General features: G+C 40.6%; 1 protein-coding gene across 2 annotated transcripts in view; it reads left to right on the top strand.

Annotated features, from left to right (window-relative positions):
- CSNK2A1 (casein kinase 2 alpha 1) overlaps positions 1 to 18813 on the top strand; it is a 61197-nt gene extending 42384 nt beyond the window's left edge. For both annotated transcript variants that reach the window (XM_025986067.2, XM_072736174.1), the window contains exons 6-13: positions 35 to 94; positions 1983 to 2066; positions 8524 to 8634; positions 9536 to 9637; positions 10848 to 10948; positions 11733 to 11881; positions 13345 to 13431; positions 15860 to 18813. In XM_025986067.2, coding sequence (XP_025841852.1) covers positions 35 to 94; positions 1983 to 2066; positions 8524 to 8634; positions 9536 to 9637; positions 10848 to 10948; positions 11733 to 11881; positions 13345 to 13431; positions 15860 to 15975 — 810 coding nt within the window. In that variant the 3' untranslated portion in view covers positions 15976 to 18813. The remainder of the gene's footprint in view (positions 1 to 34; positions 95 to 1982; positions 2067 to 8523; positions 8635 to 9535; positions 9638 to 10847; positions 10949 to 11732; positions 11882 to 13344; positions 13432 to 15859) is intronic.
- Positions 18814 to 19100: the final 287 nt, after the last annotated feature.

Here is a 19100-nt window from a genome sequence, read left to right as displayed (position 1 = left end):
TTCATGGCTCAAATGTTGCATTTGTCTTTAACAGCAATTGTACCAGACGTTAACAGACTATGATATTCGATTTTACATGTATGAGATTCTGAAGGTAAGGGAACCTGAAAATACTAAATGTCTTTAGTTTGATCTTCCTTTTGTTAAATAGTCCAATTAACTGGAAAAGCCAGTGAATTACCTTTGAAAGTATGTTAAAAGAAGGAGCCTCTCGGGGGATCCATGGGTGGCTCAGTGGTGTGGCACCTGCCTTCGGCCCAGGGCGTGATCATAATCCTGGAGTTCCGGGATCAAGTCCCACATTGGTCTTTCTGCATGGGGCTGGCTTTTCCCTCTGCTTGTTGTCTCTGCCTTTCTGTCTCTCTCTGTGTCTCTCATGAATAAATAAATCTTGAAAAAAAAAAAAGAAGAAGAAGAAGGAGCCTCTCCATATAAGATTTAGTAAGTTAATAGCATCAGAACCCTTGTGGTTTTATGGAATAGAGTCTAGTAGGAATGTGATTTAGAAACATTTAAAAGTGAGCTGATACTTTAAAAAATATTTGTAATTTCTGTTGTGCTCCTATGAAAGTTACAATTAAATTATGAAAACTTACAAAAATAATTTCTGATATGCTGGTTTCTGGTATATGTTATTTTACTTAAAATTCAACAAGTAAAACAGTAAACTAATGCAGCCCTCAAAGGGTCATTGTCGGGATCCCTGGGTGGCGCAGCGGTTTGGCGCCTGCCTTTGGCCCAGGGCGTGATCCTGGAGACCCGGGATCAAATCCCGCATCGGGCTCCCGGTGCATGGAGCCTGCTTCTCCCTCTGCCTCTGTCTCTCTCTCTCTGTGACTATAATAAATAAATAAAAAAAAAATTTAAAAAAAAAAAAAAAGGGTCATTGTCCTAAGGATTATGTAAATCTCTGCTTAGAGATTGCTTACTTAGAGTGGACTTTGACTTCTAAAGTGGGATCACTATCTTGCTCCTGGTAAGCATTAAGATCAGCATTATAGATGAGAAAATTGCTAAGAGGTGGCTGTAGTTTCTTACCAAATGAGGGTGGCTATAAAGCCTGCATTTGAACCTTAATAGTGCCCTAAAGAGACTATGCTAGAAGAGATATTTGATATTTCCATTGGCTCATGCAATATTGTGGCAAGCAGGACCTCACAAAGTTAGGGATATACTTGTCTAGTCCTGGGAACCATAGGAACCCAAGTTGCCCTTCAAGAAGGACAAAAACTTGGCCTGTAAAAACAAACAAACAAACAAACAAACACAAAAAAACTTGGCTAGTGACATCCGCTGGCTTGAAGGCTGGAATTAGCAAACCCCAAAGGTTATGCTACTCAGTTCACCTTAGTTTGAGATTGGACATAGTTTTCAAATCAGATTTGATGTCATAAATTAGGTAACATGGATAAATTTTTGGCTTTGTGAGCCATAGGGTCTTTCTCACGCTACTCATATCTCCTGTGGTAACACAAAAGCAGCCAGAAACGATATGCAAACAAATAGGTATGGCTGGGCGCCAATAAAACAGTATTCATGAAAATAGGCAGCAGGCCATAGTTGGCCAATGGGCTACGGTTTGCCAACTTCTATTGTGGACTCTTAACTGGTAGAAGATTATTGTTCTTTGAATGAAAGGTTTGTAGTACAGACCAGTTTTCTTCTGAGGGTCCTATGTGAAAATTATCCAGCCTTTGGGTAAGTGGGAGAGATTGGCAGTGATGTGCTGCACACTGGGTGTTTTTTAACAGAAACAATGTTGAAACGACAGGTAGGAACAGAACGTGAAGTTCAGAGACTTGAGTTTGCTTGACTATAGGATCTTGAACAGGTCTCTGAAGAATAACATGGTAGTGATTGTCCTAACTCTGACTCCCATGGGTATTGTGAGGCTAGGAAAACTATAGAGGAAAAAGTTAGAAAGCTTTAAGACTATCACTCCAGTACACTAACTCTTTCTTTCTTACCTATTCCTCCTACAGGCCCTGGATTATTGTCACAGCATGGGAATTATGCATAGAGATGTGAAGCCCCATAATGTCATGATTGATCATGAGCACAGAAAGGTAAAGCGATAGACTGCCAAGTGTTTTTTATTAGTATGATAGAGTTATCACCTCATCTTCAACACTTTATTCCTAGCATCTGTCATGATCACTGGTACCTATTAAGCACTTGATAAATATTTGCTAAGTGAATGAACTCGTTAACAAATCAGAATGTTGAAATCAGTATTCCTATTGCTAAGAATACTGTCAAGAAGGAAACAGATGGGCAGCCCGGGTGGCTTAGCAGTTTAGCGCGGCCTTTGGCCTAGGATGTAATCCTAGAGACCCAGGATCGAGTCCCATGTCAGGCTCCCTGCATGGAGCCTGCTTTCTCCCTCTGCCTGTGTCTGTGCCCCCCCCCCTCTCTGTCTCTCATGAATAAATAAATAAATCTTTAAAAAAATAAAGAAGGAAACAGATTTGGTGTACCTGGCTGGCTCAGTCAGTAGACCATACAATTCTTGATTTTGGGGTTGTGATTTTAAGCCCCATCTTGGTCATAGAGATTACTTTAAAGAAAAAAAAAAAAGAAGGAAGGAAGGAAGGAAACCAATTAGTGGACAAAACATTAGCTTCAGGCAGGAAAGCTGGCTTCTGGTTTCATTTATTAAATAACTAGTCTCTTGGGGAAACTGCTTTCTCCTCATTTGCTTCCTTTTTCTTACTTATACAATGGGTATAATAATATTGCTTTGTGTACCACTAGGTTATTGTGAGAATTAAGTATACCGAATTATACTTTATTAAAATAAAATTTAATTTATTACATAATTGTAATGTAGATAAGATACTCAGAAAATGCTGCTGCTTATTAACAAGTGTCATGAGGCCCCTAAACTCTACAGATGCTTTAATAGACCTGCACTGACCACATGGCTTTATAGTCCATTTTTTAAGGTTACCAAGCCCACCTTTTATAGGCAGTGATGGCTATCCATTATAGACTTTGGGGACATAGCTGATTTATTCATCAGTTAATATTCTTTTAGACTCAAACTATATAATACGTATCGTTCAAGAGACTGGGGATGTATGTGTGAGACAAATAGACAAAAAAATTCTTGTCCATAGCAAGCTTGTATTTGTGGGAGGCTGGTGGGATAGAAAGTTAAGTGATGTGGAAGAGCGGCTCCTGGATGGCTCAGTCTGTTAACCATCTGCCTTCAGCTCAGGTCATAACCTCAGAGTCCTGGGATTAAGCTCTACATCAGGCTCCCTGCTCCGAGGGAAGTCTGCTTCTCTTCTCCCTCTGCCTCTCCCCAATTGATGCACGCGCATGTGCTTGCTCTCAGATTCTTATTTAAAAAAAAAAAAGTCGGGGTGTTTGAGTGGCTCAGTTGGTTGAGCATCTGCCTTCAGCTCAGGTCCTGGGATCAAGCCCTGTAAGGGGCTCCCTACTGAGCAAGGAGCCTGCTTCTCTTCCCTCTGCCAGCTGCTCCCCAGTTTGTGCTCTTTCTGTGTCAAATAAAATCTTTAAAAAAAAAAAAAAGTGATGTGGAAGAAAAGTAAATCGTGAATAGGGAACGGTGGAGGGTGTTGTGGTTTTAAGCAAAGTTGTAAAGGGAAGGTTTCTTTGGGAAGGTAACATTTTTAACGACACTTTGAGGGAACCAGCCATGTAATCTCAAAAACAAATGTGTCCCAGATAGATGAAATCTCAGGTGCAAAGGCCCTAAGGCAAGAAAGTGCATGGCATGTTGGAACAAATAAAATCAACAGGGAGGAGAGGAATGAAATGAGATCTGCAAGGTAAAGAGAACCAGATCATGTAAAACCTAAAGGTCATTGCCAGGCCTTTTTTTCTGAAGGTGCAGAGCTTTTTTATGCAGGGTTTGAACAGAGGGTTGACATTCTCCTATTTTCAAAAATTCCTTACACATTTATTAGAACAATTAAAATAGTGGCAATACCACATGTTGGCAAGGATGCAGAGAAACTCAGTCTCATGCATTGCTGGCAGGAACATGAAGCAGCACAGCCATTTTGAAAAATGTCAGATTGGGGTGCCTGAGTGGCTCAGTCAATTGGGTGTCTGACTTCAGCTCAAGTCATGATCTCAGGGTCCTAGAATCAAGCCCTGCATCAGGCTCTCTGCTCAGTGGGGAGTCATCTTCTCCCTCTGACCCTCCCGAACTTAAGCTGTCTTTCTCTCTTCTCAGATCTTTTTTTTTTTTAATTTTCATTTCATTTTATTTATTTCTTTTTAAGATTTTATTTATTCATGAGAGACAGAGGCACAGACACAGGCAGAGGGAGAAGCAGGCTTTATGCAGGGACCTTGACGTGGGACTCAATCCTGGGTCTCCAGGATCAGGTCCTGGGTTGAAGGTGGCGCTAAGCCACCCAGGCTACCCTCAAATCTTTTTCTTTTTTTTTCTTTTTTAAAAGGCACCTGGGTGGCTCAGTCAGTTAAGCATCTACCTTTGGCTCAGGTCATGATCCCAGGATCCTGGATTGAGTCGTGCATTGGGCTCCCTGCTCTATGGGGAGCCTGCTTCTCCTCCTTTCTCTGCCCGCCACTCCACCTGCGTGTGCTCTCTTTCTGTGTCAAAAAAATAAGTAAAATCTTTTTTAAAGAAAAAAATGCCAGACTGTTGTTTTTTAGTTTGTAGGTTTCTTAAAACGCTATCATGTATACTAAACAATCCCAGGAATATGGCATTTATCCCAGAGAAGCTAAAACTTAGGTCCACACGAAAATCTATACATGAACACAACTTTATTTGTAATAGGTCAAAATTGGGGAAAGCCCAAATGTCCTTCAATGAGCAAATGGTTGAATTGTGGTATAGCTATACCATGTCATTTTATTACTATGTAGTATTCTTCAGCATTAAAAAGGAAAGAACTAGGGGTGCCTGGCTGGCTCAGTCAGTAGAGCATGCAACTCTTGGGCTTGGAGTTGTAAGTTCAAGCCCCGTTTTGAATGTAGAGATTACTTAAAATATTTTGGGGCTCCTAGGTAGCTCAGTTGGTTAAGCATCTGCCTTCAGCTCAAGTCATGATCCCAGGGTCCTGAGTTGGAACCCCGAGTAGAGCTTCCAGCTCAACAAGGAGCCTGCTTCTGCCCCTCCCTCTGCTTGTGCTCTTGCTTGCTCTCTCCTCCAAATAAGTAAGTAAATAATTTTTTTAAAGATTTAAAAAAAATCTTTTAAGAAAAGGAAGAACTGGGGCACCTGGGTGGCTCAGTCAGTTAAGCATCTGATTTGGCTCAGGTCCTGATCTCAGGGTTGTGAGGTTGAACCCCGTGTCAGGCTCCACACTCAGCACCAGTCTGCTTGGATATTCTCTCCCTCTGCTCCTTCTGCTTGCATGCATGCGTGCTCTCTCTCTCTCTCTCTCTCAAATAAATACATAAATCTTTAAAGAGACAAAAAAGGAAAGAGCTAGTGATAATGCACAACTTGATGGATTTCGTGCTGAGTGAAAAAAAGCAGTGATAAAAAGTTCCACCAATGAGTCCATTTTCAAAATGACAAAATTAGGGCAGCCCTGGTGGCTCAGCAGTTTAGCACTGCCTTCAGCCCAGGGTGTGATCCTGGAGACCTAGGATCGAGTCCCACGTCGGGCTCCCTGCATGGAGCCTGCGTCTCCCTCTGCCTCTACTTGTATCTCTCTGTGTGTGTCTCTCATGAGTAAATAAATAAAATCTTAAAAAAATAAAAATAAACAAAATGACAAAATTGGGGCTTGAAAACAGAGAGGTTGCCCCAGGGGTTAGGTTAGGAAGTGAGGGGAGGGGATAGCACAAGGGACATCTCTGGTGATGAAAGAGTTCTGTATCTTCTTGAGTTATAGGAATATATGCATTGATAAAGTTGTAAGAACTACATGCATGCATGTGTGTAAAACTGGAAAATAAGATCTGTAATTATACAAGATGTTACCATTAGGGGAAATTGGGTAAAGGATACACAGAACATCTCCAACTTAGTGTGATTTTATAATCATTTTTAAATGAAAAGCTTTTGATTTGTAGAGAACAGGTAGAGGGCAGAAGTGAAAGCAAAGAGACCAGTTAGGAAAAAAGGCTATTGCGGAAGTCAGATAAGAGGTGGTGATGGCAGTGGATGTGATGCTTATGGTCAGGATAGGGTAGGGCAAATTCACAAATTTGCAGTGGAGTATAAGAGAAATAAGAATCCAGGGTGAAAATTCTTGGCCTGAATGAAAGTATGAATAGAATTATCTTTAGTTGAGAAGGGAGAGGCTGGGTAAAAAGTAGGTTTGCAGGGATAATCAAAGGTTTAGTTTTGGGGCACCCAGGTGGCTCAGTTGGTTGAGTATCTGCCTTTAGCCCAGGTCATGATCCCAGAGTCCTGGCATTGGGCCCCAAGTCAGGCTTCCTTGCTTAGTGGGGAGTCTGCTTCTCCTTCACCCTTCCCTTGCTCATGTTCCTTCTCCTTCTCTTTCTCTCTCAAATAAATAAATAATTTTTAAAAGGTTTAGTTTTGGTCTGTTAGACAATTGCAAGAGTCAGTTGGCAGGAGGCACAGGCTAGAGAGTATAGGTGGAAAAGGCTGAGATGATGGGACACCTGAGTGGCTCAGCAATTGAGCTTCTGTCCTTGCCTCAAGGTGGGATCCCAAAGCTGTAGGATCGAGTCCCGCATCAGACTCTCTGCGTGCAGCCTGCTTCTCCTCCCTCTTCCTGTGTCTCTACCTCTCTGGTGTGTCTCTCATTAATAAATAAATAAAATATTTACCCAAAAAAAAAAAAAAAGGCTGAGATGCTATTTGTGAAGCCACAGACCAGAAATGGTCATCTGGGAGTACCTGTTGATACAAAAAGGTCAAAGAGAACTCTGAAGCACTAATGTTAAAGGGGTAAAAGAAAAAGGATACAACGATTATGTTTTCTTTGTAACTTTTGTTACATTTCCCTTCTGTACTGAAACAAGGAAAACATGTACCTAGTTAACAGTGAACTTATAGAGATGGTGTCAGAGTGGTCAGGCACTACTCAAGCCCTACTGCTCATTCTTCAGATCATGGTCATGCTTTGCACAGTGGGCAAATAAGGTTGCCTCTTGGTCTTGTCTACTTCGTTTTCCATTTTGAGGATACATTTTGATGAGAGCTTTTGGTTTGGCTTTTCCCTTCATTTTGCTCAGCAAATTTTTTTTTCAGCTTTTATTTATCTATCTTTGGGAGAGAGAGATTTGGGGGAGGAGCAGAGGGAGAGGGACATGCAGACTGTCTTCTGAGCACAGAGCCTGACGCAGGGCCTGAGACCAACACCCGAGCCAAAATCATGAGTCAGATGCCCAGCCAACTGAGCCACCCAGGTGCCCCACAAATATTTTCCTTGTATGTACTGGGCATCATGCTGAATTGTAAAAATTGCAGAAGTGAATTAATTATACATTCTTCCCTCAAGGAGCTTATAGTGTATAATTTAAAAAGAAAGGTAGAAAACAAATATAAAGAGTTGTGATTCTGGGGGCAACCCGGGTGGCTCAGCAGTTTAGTGCCACCTTCAGCCCAGGGCCTGATCCTGAAGGCTCCCTGCATGGAGCCTGCTTCTCCCTCTGCCTGTGTCTCTGCTCTCTCTCTCTCTCTCTCTCTCTCTCTCTCTCTCTCTCTCTCTCTCATGAATGAATGAATAAATCTAAAAAAAAAAAAGTTGTGATTCTGTTAAACATATTTGAGGGTCAGGGCTAAAGACAAGAGTTGGTTCTACTTGGATAATTAGAAAAGACTTGAAGGGCTAACTTGAATATCTCAAAAGATGGGGATATGTTTATTTAGGAGTCTAGGTTGGACAATTGAAGACATTCTAGTTAGAGGAGCAGTTCAAGAAATTGTGCAGAAGCGCAAATTGAGATGGTTTTTTTCAGTAACTGTAAGTCTCACTAGAGCACAGGAACTAAATCATGGAGACCCTATATGCCAAGCCAAAAAGTTTGATTTTTTTTTTTTTTTTTTTTTTTTAGGATTTTATGTATTTATTTGAGAGAGATAAAGCTTGAGCACAAGCGAGGGGAGGCAGAGGGAGAAGCAAACTCTCCCCATTCAGCGGGTAGCCTGATGTGAGGCTGGATCCCAGGACCCTGGGATTATGACCTGAGCCAAAGGCAGATGTTTGACTGAGCCACCCAGATGCCCTAAGAAGTCTGGTTTTCATTTTAAATGCACTAGGTAGTCACTGGAAATATTTCCATAAGAGAGCATTATGGCTGCTTTTTTTTTTTTTTTTTTTAAGAGTATTCTGATGGCAGTGTGAGGGGTAGCTTGAAAGATAAAATTGGGGATCCCTGGGTGGCGCAGCGGTTTGGCGCCTGCCTTTGGCCCAGGGCGCGATCCTGGAGACCTGGGATCGAATCCCACGTCGGGCTCCCGGTGCATGGAGCCTGCTTCTCCCTCTGCCTGTGTCTCTGCCTCTCTCTCTTTCTCTCTCTGTGACTATAATAAATAAATAAAAATTAAAAAAAAAAAAAAAGATAAAATTGCTCATGATTCTATTTTTCTTTCAGCTACGACTAATAGACTGGGGTTTGGCTGAGTTTTACCATCCTGGCCAAGAATATAATGTCAGAGTTGCTTCCCGATACTTCAAAGGTCCTGAGCTACTTGTAGACTATCAGGTGAGAAGAGAAGAGCAGATAAAATTTCAGTCCTACGTTTTACACTTGAAAATGTCATTTTTGTGCTTTTGAGTAGGCCATTTATGCACATACATGGCTGGCCCTCTCATAGGAGTATAAAATATGGAACACTTCATCCATCATAACTTGTGTTATTTTTATTGTCATGATGTTGGGAGAATAAGAATAAATCTACATTTGATCTGACTGAAGAGAAAGTACACCAAAGATACTTTTTCTAATCAGAAATTCCAGAGCTAGTTTGAGAATTTTACGCTAGGTTTAACCAACATTAATGTAAACTCAAAAATGTTCTCTTGTGATTTTCTTAAATTGTGTTCTAAAGACCTTCTCCTTACCAAGAAAGGAAAAAAAAACCCTCTTTCTCCTTACAGAAACAAATCCTTGGTATTACCTTTCATTCCTAGTCCTCCCAGGTGTTATTATCCAGATACCTTACAGCATTGGGTCTCTGTCCTAGAAATTGCTTTTCTGGGACCCCAAAGCTATTTAAGCCTGAACTCAAAAAACATTTTGTACATAAAAATATTTTTCACATTATTTATAATGATGATGAAAAACAATACATTATCTTATTATAGGAGGAATTAAAGATTAAATTTTGAAACATTTATGCAATAAAATAATGCTACACATTAAAAGTTTTCCATGTGCTGTAACAATTTGAGACCTTCTTAGGTAAATGGAGAAAGTAAAAAATGGGGTAGAAGTGGGGTGGAAGCATAGAAAAAAAGACTGAAAATACATGAAGGTATTAATGGTTTTTGGATTTTGAGTCAATGGAATGATATATATTTTTTTAATAGTAAAGAACAATTTTTTATTTTGACAGGATATTCATATTTCGTGTATGATAACTGACTTTTTTACTTTAATGCAGATGTACGATTATAGTTTGGATATGTGGAGCTTGGGTTGTATGCTGGCAAGTATGATCTTCCGGAAGGAGCCATTTTTCCATGGACATGACAATTATGATCAGGTGATAAATATTGTTCCCATTAGGGAACTTATTGGTCTAACTTAGTGATGACCAGGTCTGTCTACCCATTAGAAACTACTGTTGATCTTGCTAATTGTACAGGTGACCAGCCCGCCACTTGAGACCTGTTGAATCAGAACCTCTTAGGGTAGGGCCCTAGCATAATTTTCAGTTTATCACTTGTTCAGCCAAGCTGACTGATTTTCCTATTGGTGTTTTGAAATCTACCAGTTCAGCCTTTTGAAATCAGAGTATTTCTCCTAGTCTTTAGTTTGCAGTGCTTGCTTTATTGTGAGGTACATGTGTAAATTACTTTGTAAAACAATATACAATTAAAGGAACAATAGTTTAAGAAATAGGACATTACCTTAGAATCTCCTAGTGGTGAGCTTTCTTTAGAGTTGTTTCCCCCAGCATGGTGGGAATGTTTCCTCCAACATACTGGTTTGTGTGTGGTATTTCTATGATTCATTTTGTCTCTTTTTATGGATTAAGTTGATGTTTGTCTGTAGAAATATAGTTGGTGTTTTTTTATACTAGCTCCACTTCCCCTTGAAGATCAAGGGGCCATTTCATTCAAGAGAACCTGGAATGATTCTAGGACCTTGTGGAAGGTACTGTTGCCTTGTTGGAGCACAATGACCATTTTTATGAGTCAGTGCCACCTGAATTTAGTTAAAATCAGTAAGTCTGTAGTCAGGACCATGCAGGAATGAAGAATACAGAATTAAAAAAAAGAATAGTCCCTTCTCTCAAATAGCTCATACTCTATTCAGTAAGGGAACAGAACATATAAGGAAATAAGTTACAGTCATAAATGTCAGAGTAGAGCTGTAGACCAGGTACAAAAGTCAGTTGTAGTGATAGTAGTGGTCTGAATGTACAAGAGCAGCTTCCCAAAAGAAATGACATTTTCAGTTGGGTTGTGAGGTGGGGGAAATAATGCTTGACCAGAGAGACCTTTTAAGGGGGAAGGAACCAGGTTACAAGACTATTTGCTTTTTTCCTGACACCTTCATATTGAGTAATAATTTAGAGAATTTTGTGTGGAAATTCTTTCCTGCCGTGCACAGAAATTTTAAATAAGTTGTGAGGAGTTCACATTCATACGTCTAACCATAGTGACCCCTTTCTGTTATTCACTTATGGCTGGTTGATTTAATTATGTAATATGTTTGTGGTGTGGGCTTTTGTGTCTTTTCAATCCTAGTTGGTGAGGATAGCCAAGGTTCTGGGGACAGAAGATTTATATGACTATATTGACAAATACAACATTGAATTAGATCCACGTTTCAATGATATCTTGGGCAGGTAAGCCATAAAACAAAATCTGTGCTTCTGTGCTTTAGCACTTGGATGTAAACAGATACTTAGGATCCTCAAAATGGTTACATTCTCTTTGCCAACACTGCAGGTGTGTCAGTGATCTGGTTGATGCAGGGTGTTGCATGGGCAGGCCTGTAGTAAAAGTATTGGACTGAGTGGTCCACTTCCCAGATTCACTTATCAGGAGTCTGAAAGTGGAGAGTATGGTTGGCAAATTCTGTCAAGTGAATTATAGGTTCCAGGAGAATGGTTATAGTTGGTCAAAAATCAGAATCTCTTGATTTAGCTTGTTTCTCCAAATGACAAAACCCTCTTTCTTTAAAAGAATAATAGAAAAAGGAAATGCATGCTTCAAGACTGATTTGCAGACGGTGGACTCTGACAATAGGCACTAGACAAAATATGAATTCATAAACCACTTAACTGGAGGAAGTGGACTTGCCTGATGAAAAGGCTTTTGCTGGCCAAGCAGCAGAGATGCCAGGAATTTATGTGGGGATGGGAAAGAGGTCAGATTAACCCTCCTGACCTTTTTGCTACACAGGAGCACTTAATCCTATAAAGTAACCTGAATTATGTTTTGTAGAATCCTCGGGACTCAGATTTCTCTTTTCTGCGACTTTGCTAATTCCAATCTCCAATTAGTTTTATTGTCTTCCTAGTGGCAGAGTGGTACAAAATCTACTCTCTTGAGTTTTGATCTTTCTTTGTTATTGATTGGGCTTTTATGCCTGTTGGTCCATTTCTCATTCTCCCTTTGGTTCTACAGACACTCCCGTAAGCGATGGGAACGCTTCGTCCACAGTGAAAACCAACACCTTGTCAGCCCTGAGGCCTTGGATTTCTTAGACAAGCTTTTGCGATATGACCACCAGTCACGGCTTACGGCAAGAGAGGCCATGGAGCACCCCTATTTCTGTGAGTCCAACTGTCCAGTCCACAGAGCCTATGCAGGCCCACCCAGCCACCTATACAAGGCATGGGAGAATATGTGTTGTGAAGAAAGCTCTGGGTCCAGCAGAATTGAAATCCCAGCTGTAGTTAGCTTGCAGGAAAGTTAGTAAACCTTGGTTTCTTCACATGGACATAGTGATGGCAGCTGTCTTGCAGAATTATTGGGAGGAGTCGAGTTATCTAACAGATCTACATGATCACTCCTGAGTAAACTGCTTTTCTTCCTATGTGGGTGATGGTTCTCAAGCCTGGAGTGGTTGGATTAGAATAACAGCTCTTTAACTGACTTTGTCTGGTACTCATTCATTGGACAAAGCCAAGGAGGCTTGAACATCTTATCATATGAACACCTTGACCTAAGTTTATGAGCATAGCTCACTGTGCTGTCCTGGGTGAAAATGCCACTTAGTCCCACCTCATCCTCACTGTGATGTTAGCCTCAGTGTTAGATCACTCCTTGGGGAGTGCTGTGGTTGTTTTGTAGTGAACCGATTATAATCTTGCTAGGTCTTCTGTACCTTAAGCAAACTGACAGGCTGATTGAAATGGAGAGTGAAGTCTGCTCATAGCATCAACCTGCACAAACCTGTAGCTTTGGCCACATTGGCTCCATGTTTGACCCGCTGAGCTGTGGACTGCAGTAAAAGCAGTTCACTCTGGTAATATATTACTGTCTTGGCCAGGTTAGATTGTATTATCTCATTAAAACCTAATAAGATTATTTTTGTTTTAAATTAGCTCTACTGGGCAGCCCTCGTGGCTCAGTGGTTTAGCGCTGCCTTCAGCCCAGGGTATGATCCTGGAGACCTGGGATTGAGTCCCACATCAGGTTCCCTGCATGGAGCCTGCTTCTCCCTCTGCCTGTGTCTCTGCCTCTCTCTGTGTGTCTCTCACGAATAAATAAATAAAATCTTAAAAAAAAAATTAGCTCTACTGTAGATGATTATATCTTCCTCCAATTTGGTTTAAGAGTAAGTCTTTACCACAGTTTGACAGGAAAGATAGTCGTATTTTTTTTTTAAGATTTTATTTATTTATTTATTTATTTATTTATTTATTTATTTATTTATTTATTTATTCATTCATTCATTCATTCATTCATTCATGAGAGACACACAGAGAGAGTGGAGACATAGGCATAGGGAGAAGCAAACTCCCCACAGGGTGCCTGATGTGGAGCTTGATCCCAGGACCCAGGGATCACAACCTGAGCCAAAGGCAAGTGCTCAACCACTGAGCCACCCAGGTGTCCTGATAGTCCTATTTTATATTACTGGTCTAATTCATGGTGAAGGCTCTTAACCACCTTATGTTCTTCTGGGAATAACATAGACTCTAAGTAAAATGCAGAGGATGAGGGTGGCTGCTTTAAGGCCCCATACTGTTACCTTCAAGTGTAACAGAACCTAACCCTTTGTCTTTTCTAGATACTGTTGTGAAGGACCAGGCTCGAATGGGCTCATCTAGCATGCCAGGGGGCAGTACGCCTGTCAGCAGCGCCAATATGATGTCAGGTCAGTTCACTGCTAACTTTCCTAGGGGGACAGAAGTAGAAGTCAGTTATTATTCTTAGTTTCCCCCCTCTCTGTGGCCTGATTTCTTACGGCCCTTCTCTTTTCTATAATGATTATCTTCTTGTCAGTACTGACCTGTGTGGTCTCCTTACCAGGTTTCAGCATGGTTTTTGATAACTGGTATACTTTAGTGACACTGAGTATTGTATCAACAGTTCCTTCTAGGCCAGAGTCCCAAAAATTTCTCATAGGGATTTGAATATCCCAACAAACCGTGAAGAGTAAAATAAGATTTTCATCCCACAGTTTAGAGTGACGGTAGTTAAATGATTCTCATAAACAAGATTAAGAAATTGGGAGTGGGGTTAAAGGTAGGGTTTATACATAAGTATATACATGTATAAGAATGGTTCTTCAGAGCATCTATAGTGTGCCTAGTAACTTGCAAAGCCTTGTATGAAATTATTCTTTGTTATTATTGAGTCATCATGAATTAGGTTTTGTACAGAGTACACGCTGTTTGTTTGTTTTTTTTTTTTAAGATTTTATTTATTCATGAGAGAGAGGGGGGCAGAGACACGGGCAGAGGGAGAAGCAGGCTCCATGCAGAGAGCCTGTTGTGGGACTCGATCCTAGGACCCTGGGATCACGCCCTGAGCTGAAGGCAGATGCAGACATTCAACCTCTGAGCCACCCAGGCATCCCCAGAGTACATGGTTTTGTAAAAGAAACTATATGCTCTTCCCCTAAGAATTGTACATGTAGGCAACATTCATGTGGGTGTACTTGTGGTAGTAAGGACATTTACTTAGACATCCTCAGAGAATTGTCACAATTTTTTTTTTTTTTTAAGGACTAGCTACCTTCTAGAACTTATCCTCTAGGTATCTTGCCTATGGGCAAAATGATGTATATCCAAGGCTGCTAATTATGGCCTTATTTGTAAGAGCAAAGCATTGAAAACAGCTCTTAATGGGGAACTGGTTATATGAATTATGGGATATCCATTCAGTAGAAAGCTGTATAGCCAGAAAAAAGAATGAGTAAGTGTTTCATGTACTTTTTTAGCTCCAACTCCAAAATAATAATGTGAAATGAAAAGAACAAGATGCAAAACCATGTCCAGGACCAGGAGTGGACAAGAATATATAATTATATATAATCAACATTCATATATATGATTTTTATATGCACATTCTTAAACATTTATATTCATGTATATGCATGCATAAAATATTTCTGGAGGGCTATACCCCCAAAATGGTACCATAAATTGGCCATGCAGACTTGCAAGAGAAATTTTTTACTATATGCTCTTATGAACCTTTGGTATTTTATATCATGTGAGTCTATTATCTGTTTAAAAAAAAAAATATATATATATATATATATATATATACACACATACATACATATATATATACATACATACATATATATATAGCAATTGAAAATTAACTGGATGACTGAGGAAAGCAATCTAATAAGTAATTTCTGGTCATCTGATGAATAAAAGAAATCAAATGGAAATAAATTCTAAAACTGTTTTAGCATTTCCTCACTGAAAATGACTTGGTAATTTTGAAAGCTGCCAGCTAACTAGGCAGCATGATATAAGAGCTTTGACTCCGGCCTTGTGCTGTTCAGTAGGGCCGTGACTGGTCATGTGTGACAATTTAAATTAATTAAAATTGAGTAAAATTTTAAAATACAGCTCCTTGATTGTACTAGCCTGATTGTAAGTTCTCAGTAGCCATGTGCAGGTAGTGACCACTGTATTAACAGGGTACAGAGCAGAAAGTTTGGTTGGGTAGTGCTGCCCTAGACAGGCCTTATTTTTAATTCAAGCATAGTTTCCACTTACCAGCTGTGTGCTTTGTACAAACTTCCTAGACTTGGATTTCTTTACTTGTCTCCTAAGTTATTTAGAAATTAGTTTTATATATATATAAGGTTTTATTTCTCTATTTTGAGAGAGAAATCAAGTGAACATGGGTTGGGAGTGAGGGGAGAGAAGCAGAGGGAGAGGGAGAGGCAGGCTTCCCACTGAGCAGGGAACCTGATGCAGGGCTTTGATTCCAGGACGCTGGGATCATGACCTGAGCTGAAGGCAGATACTTAACCAGCTGAGCCACTCAGGTGCCCCTAGAACTTAATTTTAATTTGAAATTAGATTTAATTTGTAAAATTCTGGCTGAATAGAGGCCTTCAGAAAAAGAATTACTGGGGTGCCTGGCTGTCTCAATCAGAAGAGCCTGCAGCTCTTAATCCTTGGGATTATAAATTTGAGCCCCATGCTGGTGTAGAGATTACAAAAAGAGAGAGAAAAAAGAACTGTTGTGTCACTTTTGAAATAGGTTCTATGAGAAACTGGTGACTAAGATTTCCAAGGTTGGTGTCTGGCTCACTCTTAGCTGTTTTCTTTTAGGGATTTCTTCAGTGCCAACCCCTTCACCCCTTGGACCTCTGGCAGGCTCACCAGTGATTGCTGCTGCCAACCCCCTTGGGATGCCCGTTCCAGCTGCCGCTGGCGCTCAACAGTAATGGCCCCTTCTGTCTCCTGATGCCTAAGCAGAGGTGGGGGAGTCCACGCTCTCCTTGATGCAGCTTGCGCCTGGCGGGGAGGGGTGAAATACTTCAGAAGCACCGTGTCTGAACCGTTGCTTGTGGATTTATAGTAGTTCAGTCATAAAAAAAAAAATTATAATAGGCTGATTTTCTTTTTTTTTTTCTTTTTTTTTCCTTTTTTTTTTAAACTCGAACTTTTCATAACTCAGGGGATTCCCTGAAAAATTACCTGCAGGTGGAATATTTCACGGACAAAACTTTTCCCCCCCTTTCAAATTCAGTTTCTCATCACTAAAGAACAAAGATGAACCGATGAACCAGCCTCAATCCCGGCTGCTGCATTTGGGTGGAGATATCTTCCCATGTGCACCATTGCTCCCCCACCATCCCACACTTTGGGGGGTTTATATCTCATGCTCTTCTCCAGAGATTACAAAAATGTAGCTTCTTCAAGGGAAGTGGGAAGGAAGGAGGAAGGGAGGACCCAACCTATAAGAGCAGTGTACTGCTGGTCACTTTTCTCACTTTACTTCAAGTGCTTCAGTGGGGTTGTCCTGGTAAATCTAGTGGAAATATGTCTTAGTTTCATTGAGATGCTGAAAATCTACCCAAAGTGCAGAGAGCTCCTGAAAACTTCTGTTCAGTATGAATCATGTCTTACTGACCTAACCCTAAATCCAACTCACTTCTACTTTTAGTTTCAGTTCAGTTTAAAATTCTAATACTTTCCTTCCCAGGCTCCTTATCTGTGTCCCCTCCCCTTTCATCTCCCCACATGCGCTATAGCTGGTGGGAGGGGGAGGAAAAACCTTTTTCCGTTTTCTTTGACTTGGCCATTTTGAATTCAGTTAGTTACTGGGCTTAACTTATTGCTTTTTACAAAAGAAAAACATTGTCTATATAGGTTTCATGCTAGCAACTCTTTAAGAGCTAATGGAAGATGTGGCCACACCGAGTTTCATCTTAAGCTTTCTACCTTCTTTTATTCCTTTCTTCCCCTTCCTTCACATGCCATCCAGTGAGAAGACCTGCCCCTCAGTCTTGTAAATGTATCTGAGAGGTAGGAGCAGAGCCACTATCTCCAGTGGAACTGAAATGGTAGACCTGTAATTGTGGGAAAACTATAAACTCTTGTTACAGCCCTGCCACCCCTTGCTGTGTGTATATATATAATACTTTGTCCTTCATATGTGAAAGATCCAGTGTTGGAATTCTTTGGTGTAAATAAACGTTTGGTTTTATTTATCAAGGTTAGATTTAAGTTCCCTGTGTAAAGGTCTCGCTGGGTGGGTGTCTCACGTTCACATCTGAGGGGCCTGCAGCCCTGTACCGTGGAGGCTTCCCAAGGCCCCCATTTTTATACACCCCTCATTCAACCCATGGTACCGGGCAGGGCAGAGAGGCCTTAAAAAAGCACCACAAGCCAAAGCGTCTCTGGGGATTAAGGATCCTTTGCCATAAAACTCATTTTGTGTCTCAGCAGTGCAGGGATTGGGGATGGAAAAGTTGCCAGTTTTTGTGTGTTTGTGTGTGTGTAAAGTGGATTTTCCACTGTAATCCAACCACCTAAGTTTATCAGGTGCTTCACTGAGGAAGCCTAGTTTTTTAAGCACAATAGCAAAACCATCAGCTCTGTATTTTCTCCTGTTCTTTCATTACAGTAGCTGCTTGTGGGAACTAGGAAAAATTCTTCCAACATATTTGAAGGCCTAAAGTCTTAGTTCCCCTTTCTCCTACCTTTATAGATCATAAGCCTTTCTCGCCTGGGCGCCATAGACAAGCATAATTGTTTCACGAGTTGAATTTAATGAACTTATCTAACTTTATAACCCATCTTGGCTCTAGTAATTTGATCAAGGTGGTAGCTTTCGTGAATATAATGGTAAACTTTACAGGAAGCTAAAGCCTCCTTTTATAATGCTTCTCAACCATAGGGAAAACATTCTGACTGTGTGGCAGGGTGATTTTCTTTCTTGTGGCCACTTACAGTGGGTATTTATTGTTCTTGACCCTTTTATGCCCTAGAATGCTGTGGGGGTGACCATGTTGAATTTGTGCAGAAGCTAAAAGCACCAGATGTGCCAGAGATGCAATTTGTGATTACGTTTGCACTGGATTGTGATTTGAACAGGACACTTATGACTAATGAACTCTTTCTTTTGAGGTGGGGAGGAGGGTTGTAAATCGAGACTTCACATCCCACCCTTATAGCTCAGAGAATCTAGTTGTGGCTGAGGCTGATGTGGGGAGCTGCAGACAGCTGGACCTCCTAAACACGCATCAGACCTTGCAAGAGATGGAAGGTGAATGCAGAGGACTCTGAAATGCCACCCAAGAGCCTTTTAAAATAAATAGAAGTTTTTAAAATGCTACTTAAGGAGTCACTGCAGAAGCATGAAAAAAAAAAAAAAGAAGACCCAGTCGGGCGGGTGGGTGGGGGGCAAGGGTTTACAGAGTAACAACTTCTGTGTTGTTGTAAATTACCTCATCTGTATACCTTGTATTGGGACACTTTATTTCTCAGCACTACCTGTGTCTGCATTGATGAGATGGCAGGAAATGGAATGCCAATGTAAGACAGTTGTGTTGGCAATTACTCTGAAAGGTTTTTTTTTTTTTTTAAGTATTTTTAAACTTTGTTTGAAGTGGCCCCTCCCCCCTTTTTAAGTTTGAAGTCAGAAGTTTCCCCTCGCCCCTTTGATTTATTGGATGTAATTGTATTGTAATTGATATAACTAAAACATAACTGTGCTGGGAAGAAGTTGTGCCATGAAGGTCTTTAATTTTTTTTTTAAATAAAAACATTTAAACAAATGAAATGTCCCTGCAGCCTGAGCAATATGCTTCTCCAACCGACACCGTGTGTGATAGATGGATTAGTTCTCATGTGCTTTGAATTTAATATTGGGTTGATGGAGATGTGAAATGGGATGGATTAAGATTGGTTGAGGAGCACTGAAGTCTGGAACTTTTTGACCTCAAGATTCAGTGAAAAGAGCATGGTGTTGTTGCTAAACAGGATTGGTTTCATTCCTGCCCTCCTACTTACTTGGCTACTTGGCAAGTTACTTGTGAATCTATTTCATCATCTATAAAATGGG

The sequence above is a fragment of the Vulpes vulpes genome, chromosome 14 (assembly GCF_048418805.1).
Source record: "Vulpes vulpes isolate BD-2025 chromosome 14, VulVul3, whole genome shotgun sequence".
Taxonomy (NCBI): Eukaryota; Metazoa; Chordata; class Mammalia; order Carnivora; family Canidae; genus Vulpes; species Vulpes vulpes.
The sequence above is the reverse complement of the archived record's forward strand: the minus strand, read 5'-3'. Positions and strand labels throughout refer to the sequence as shown.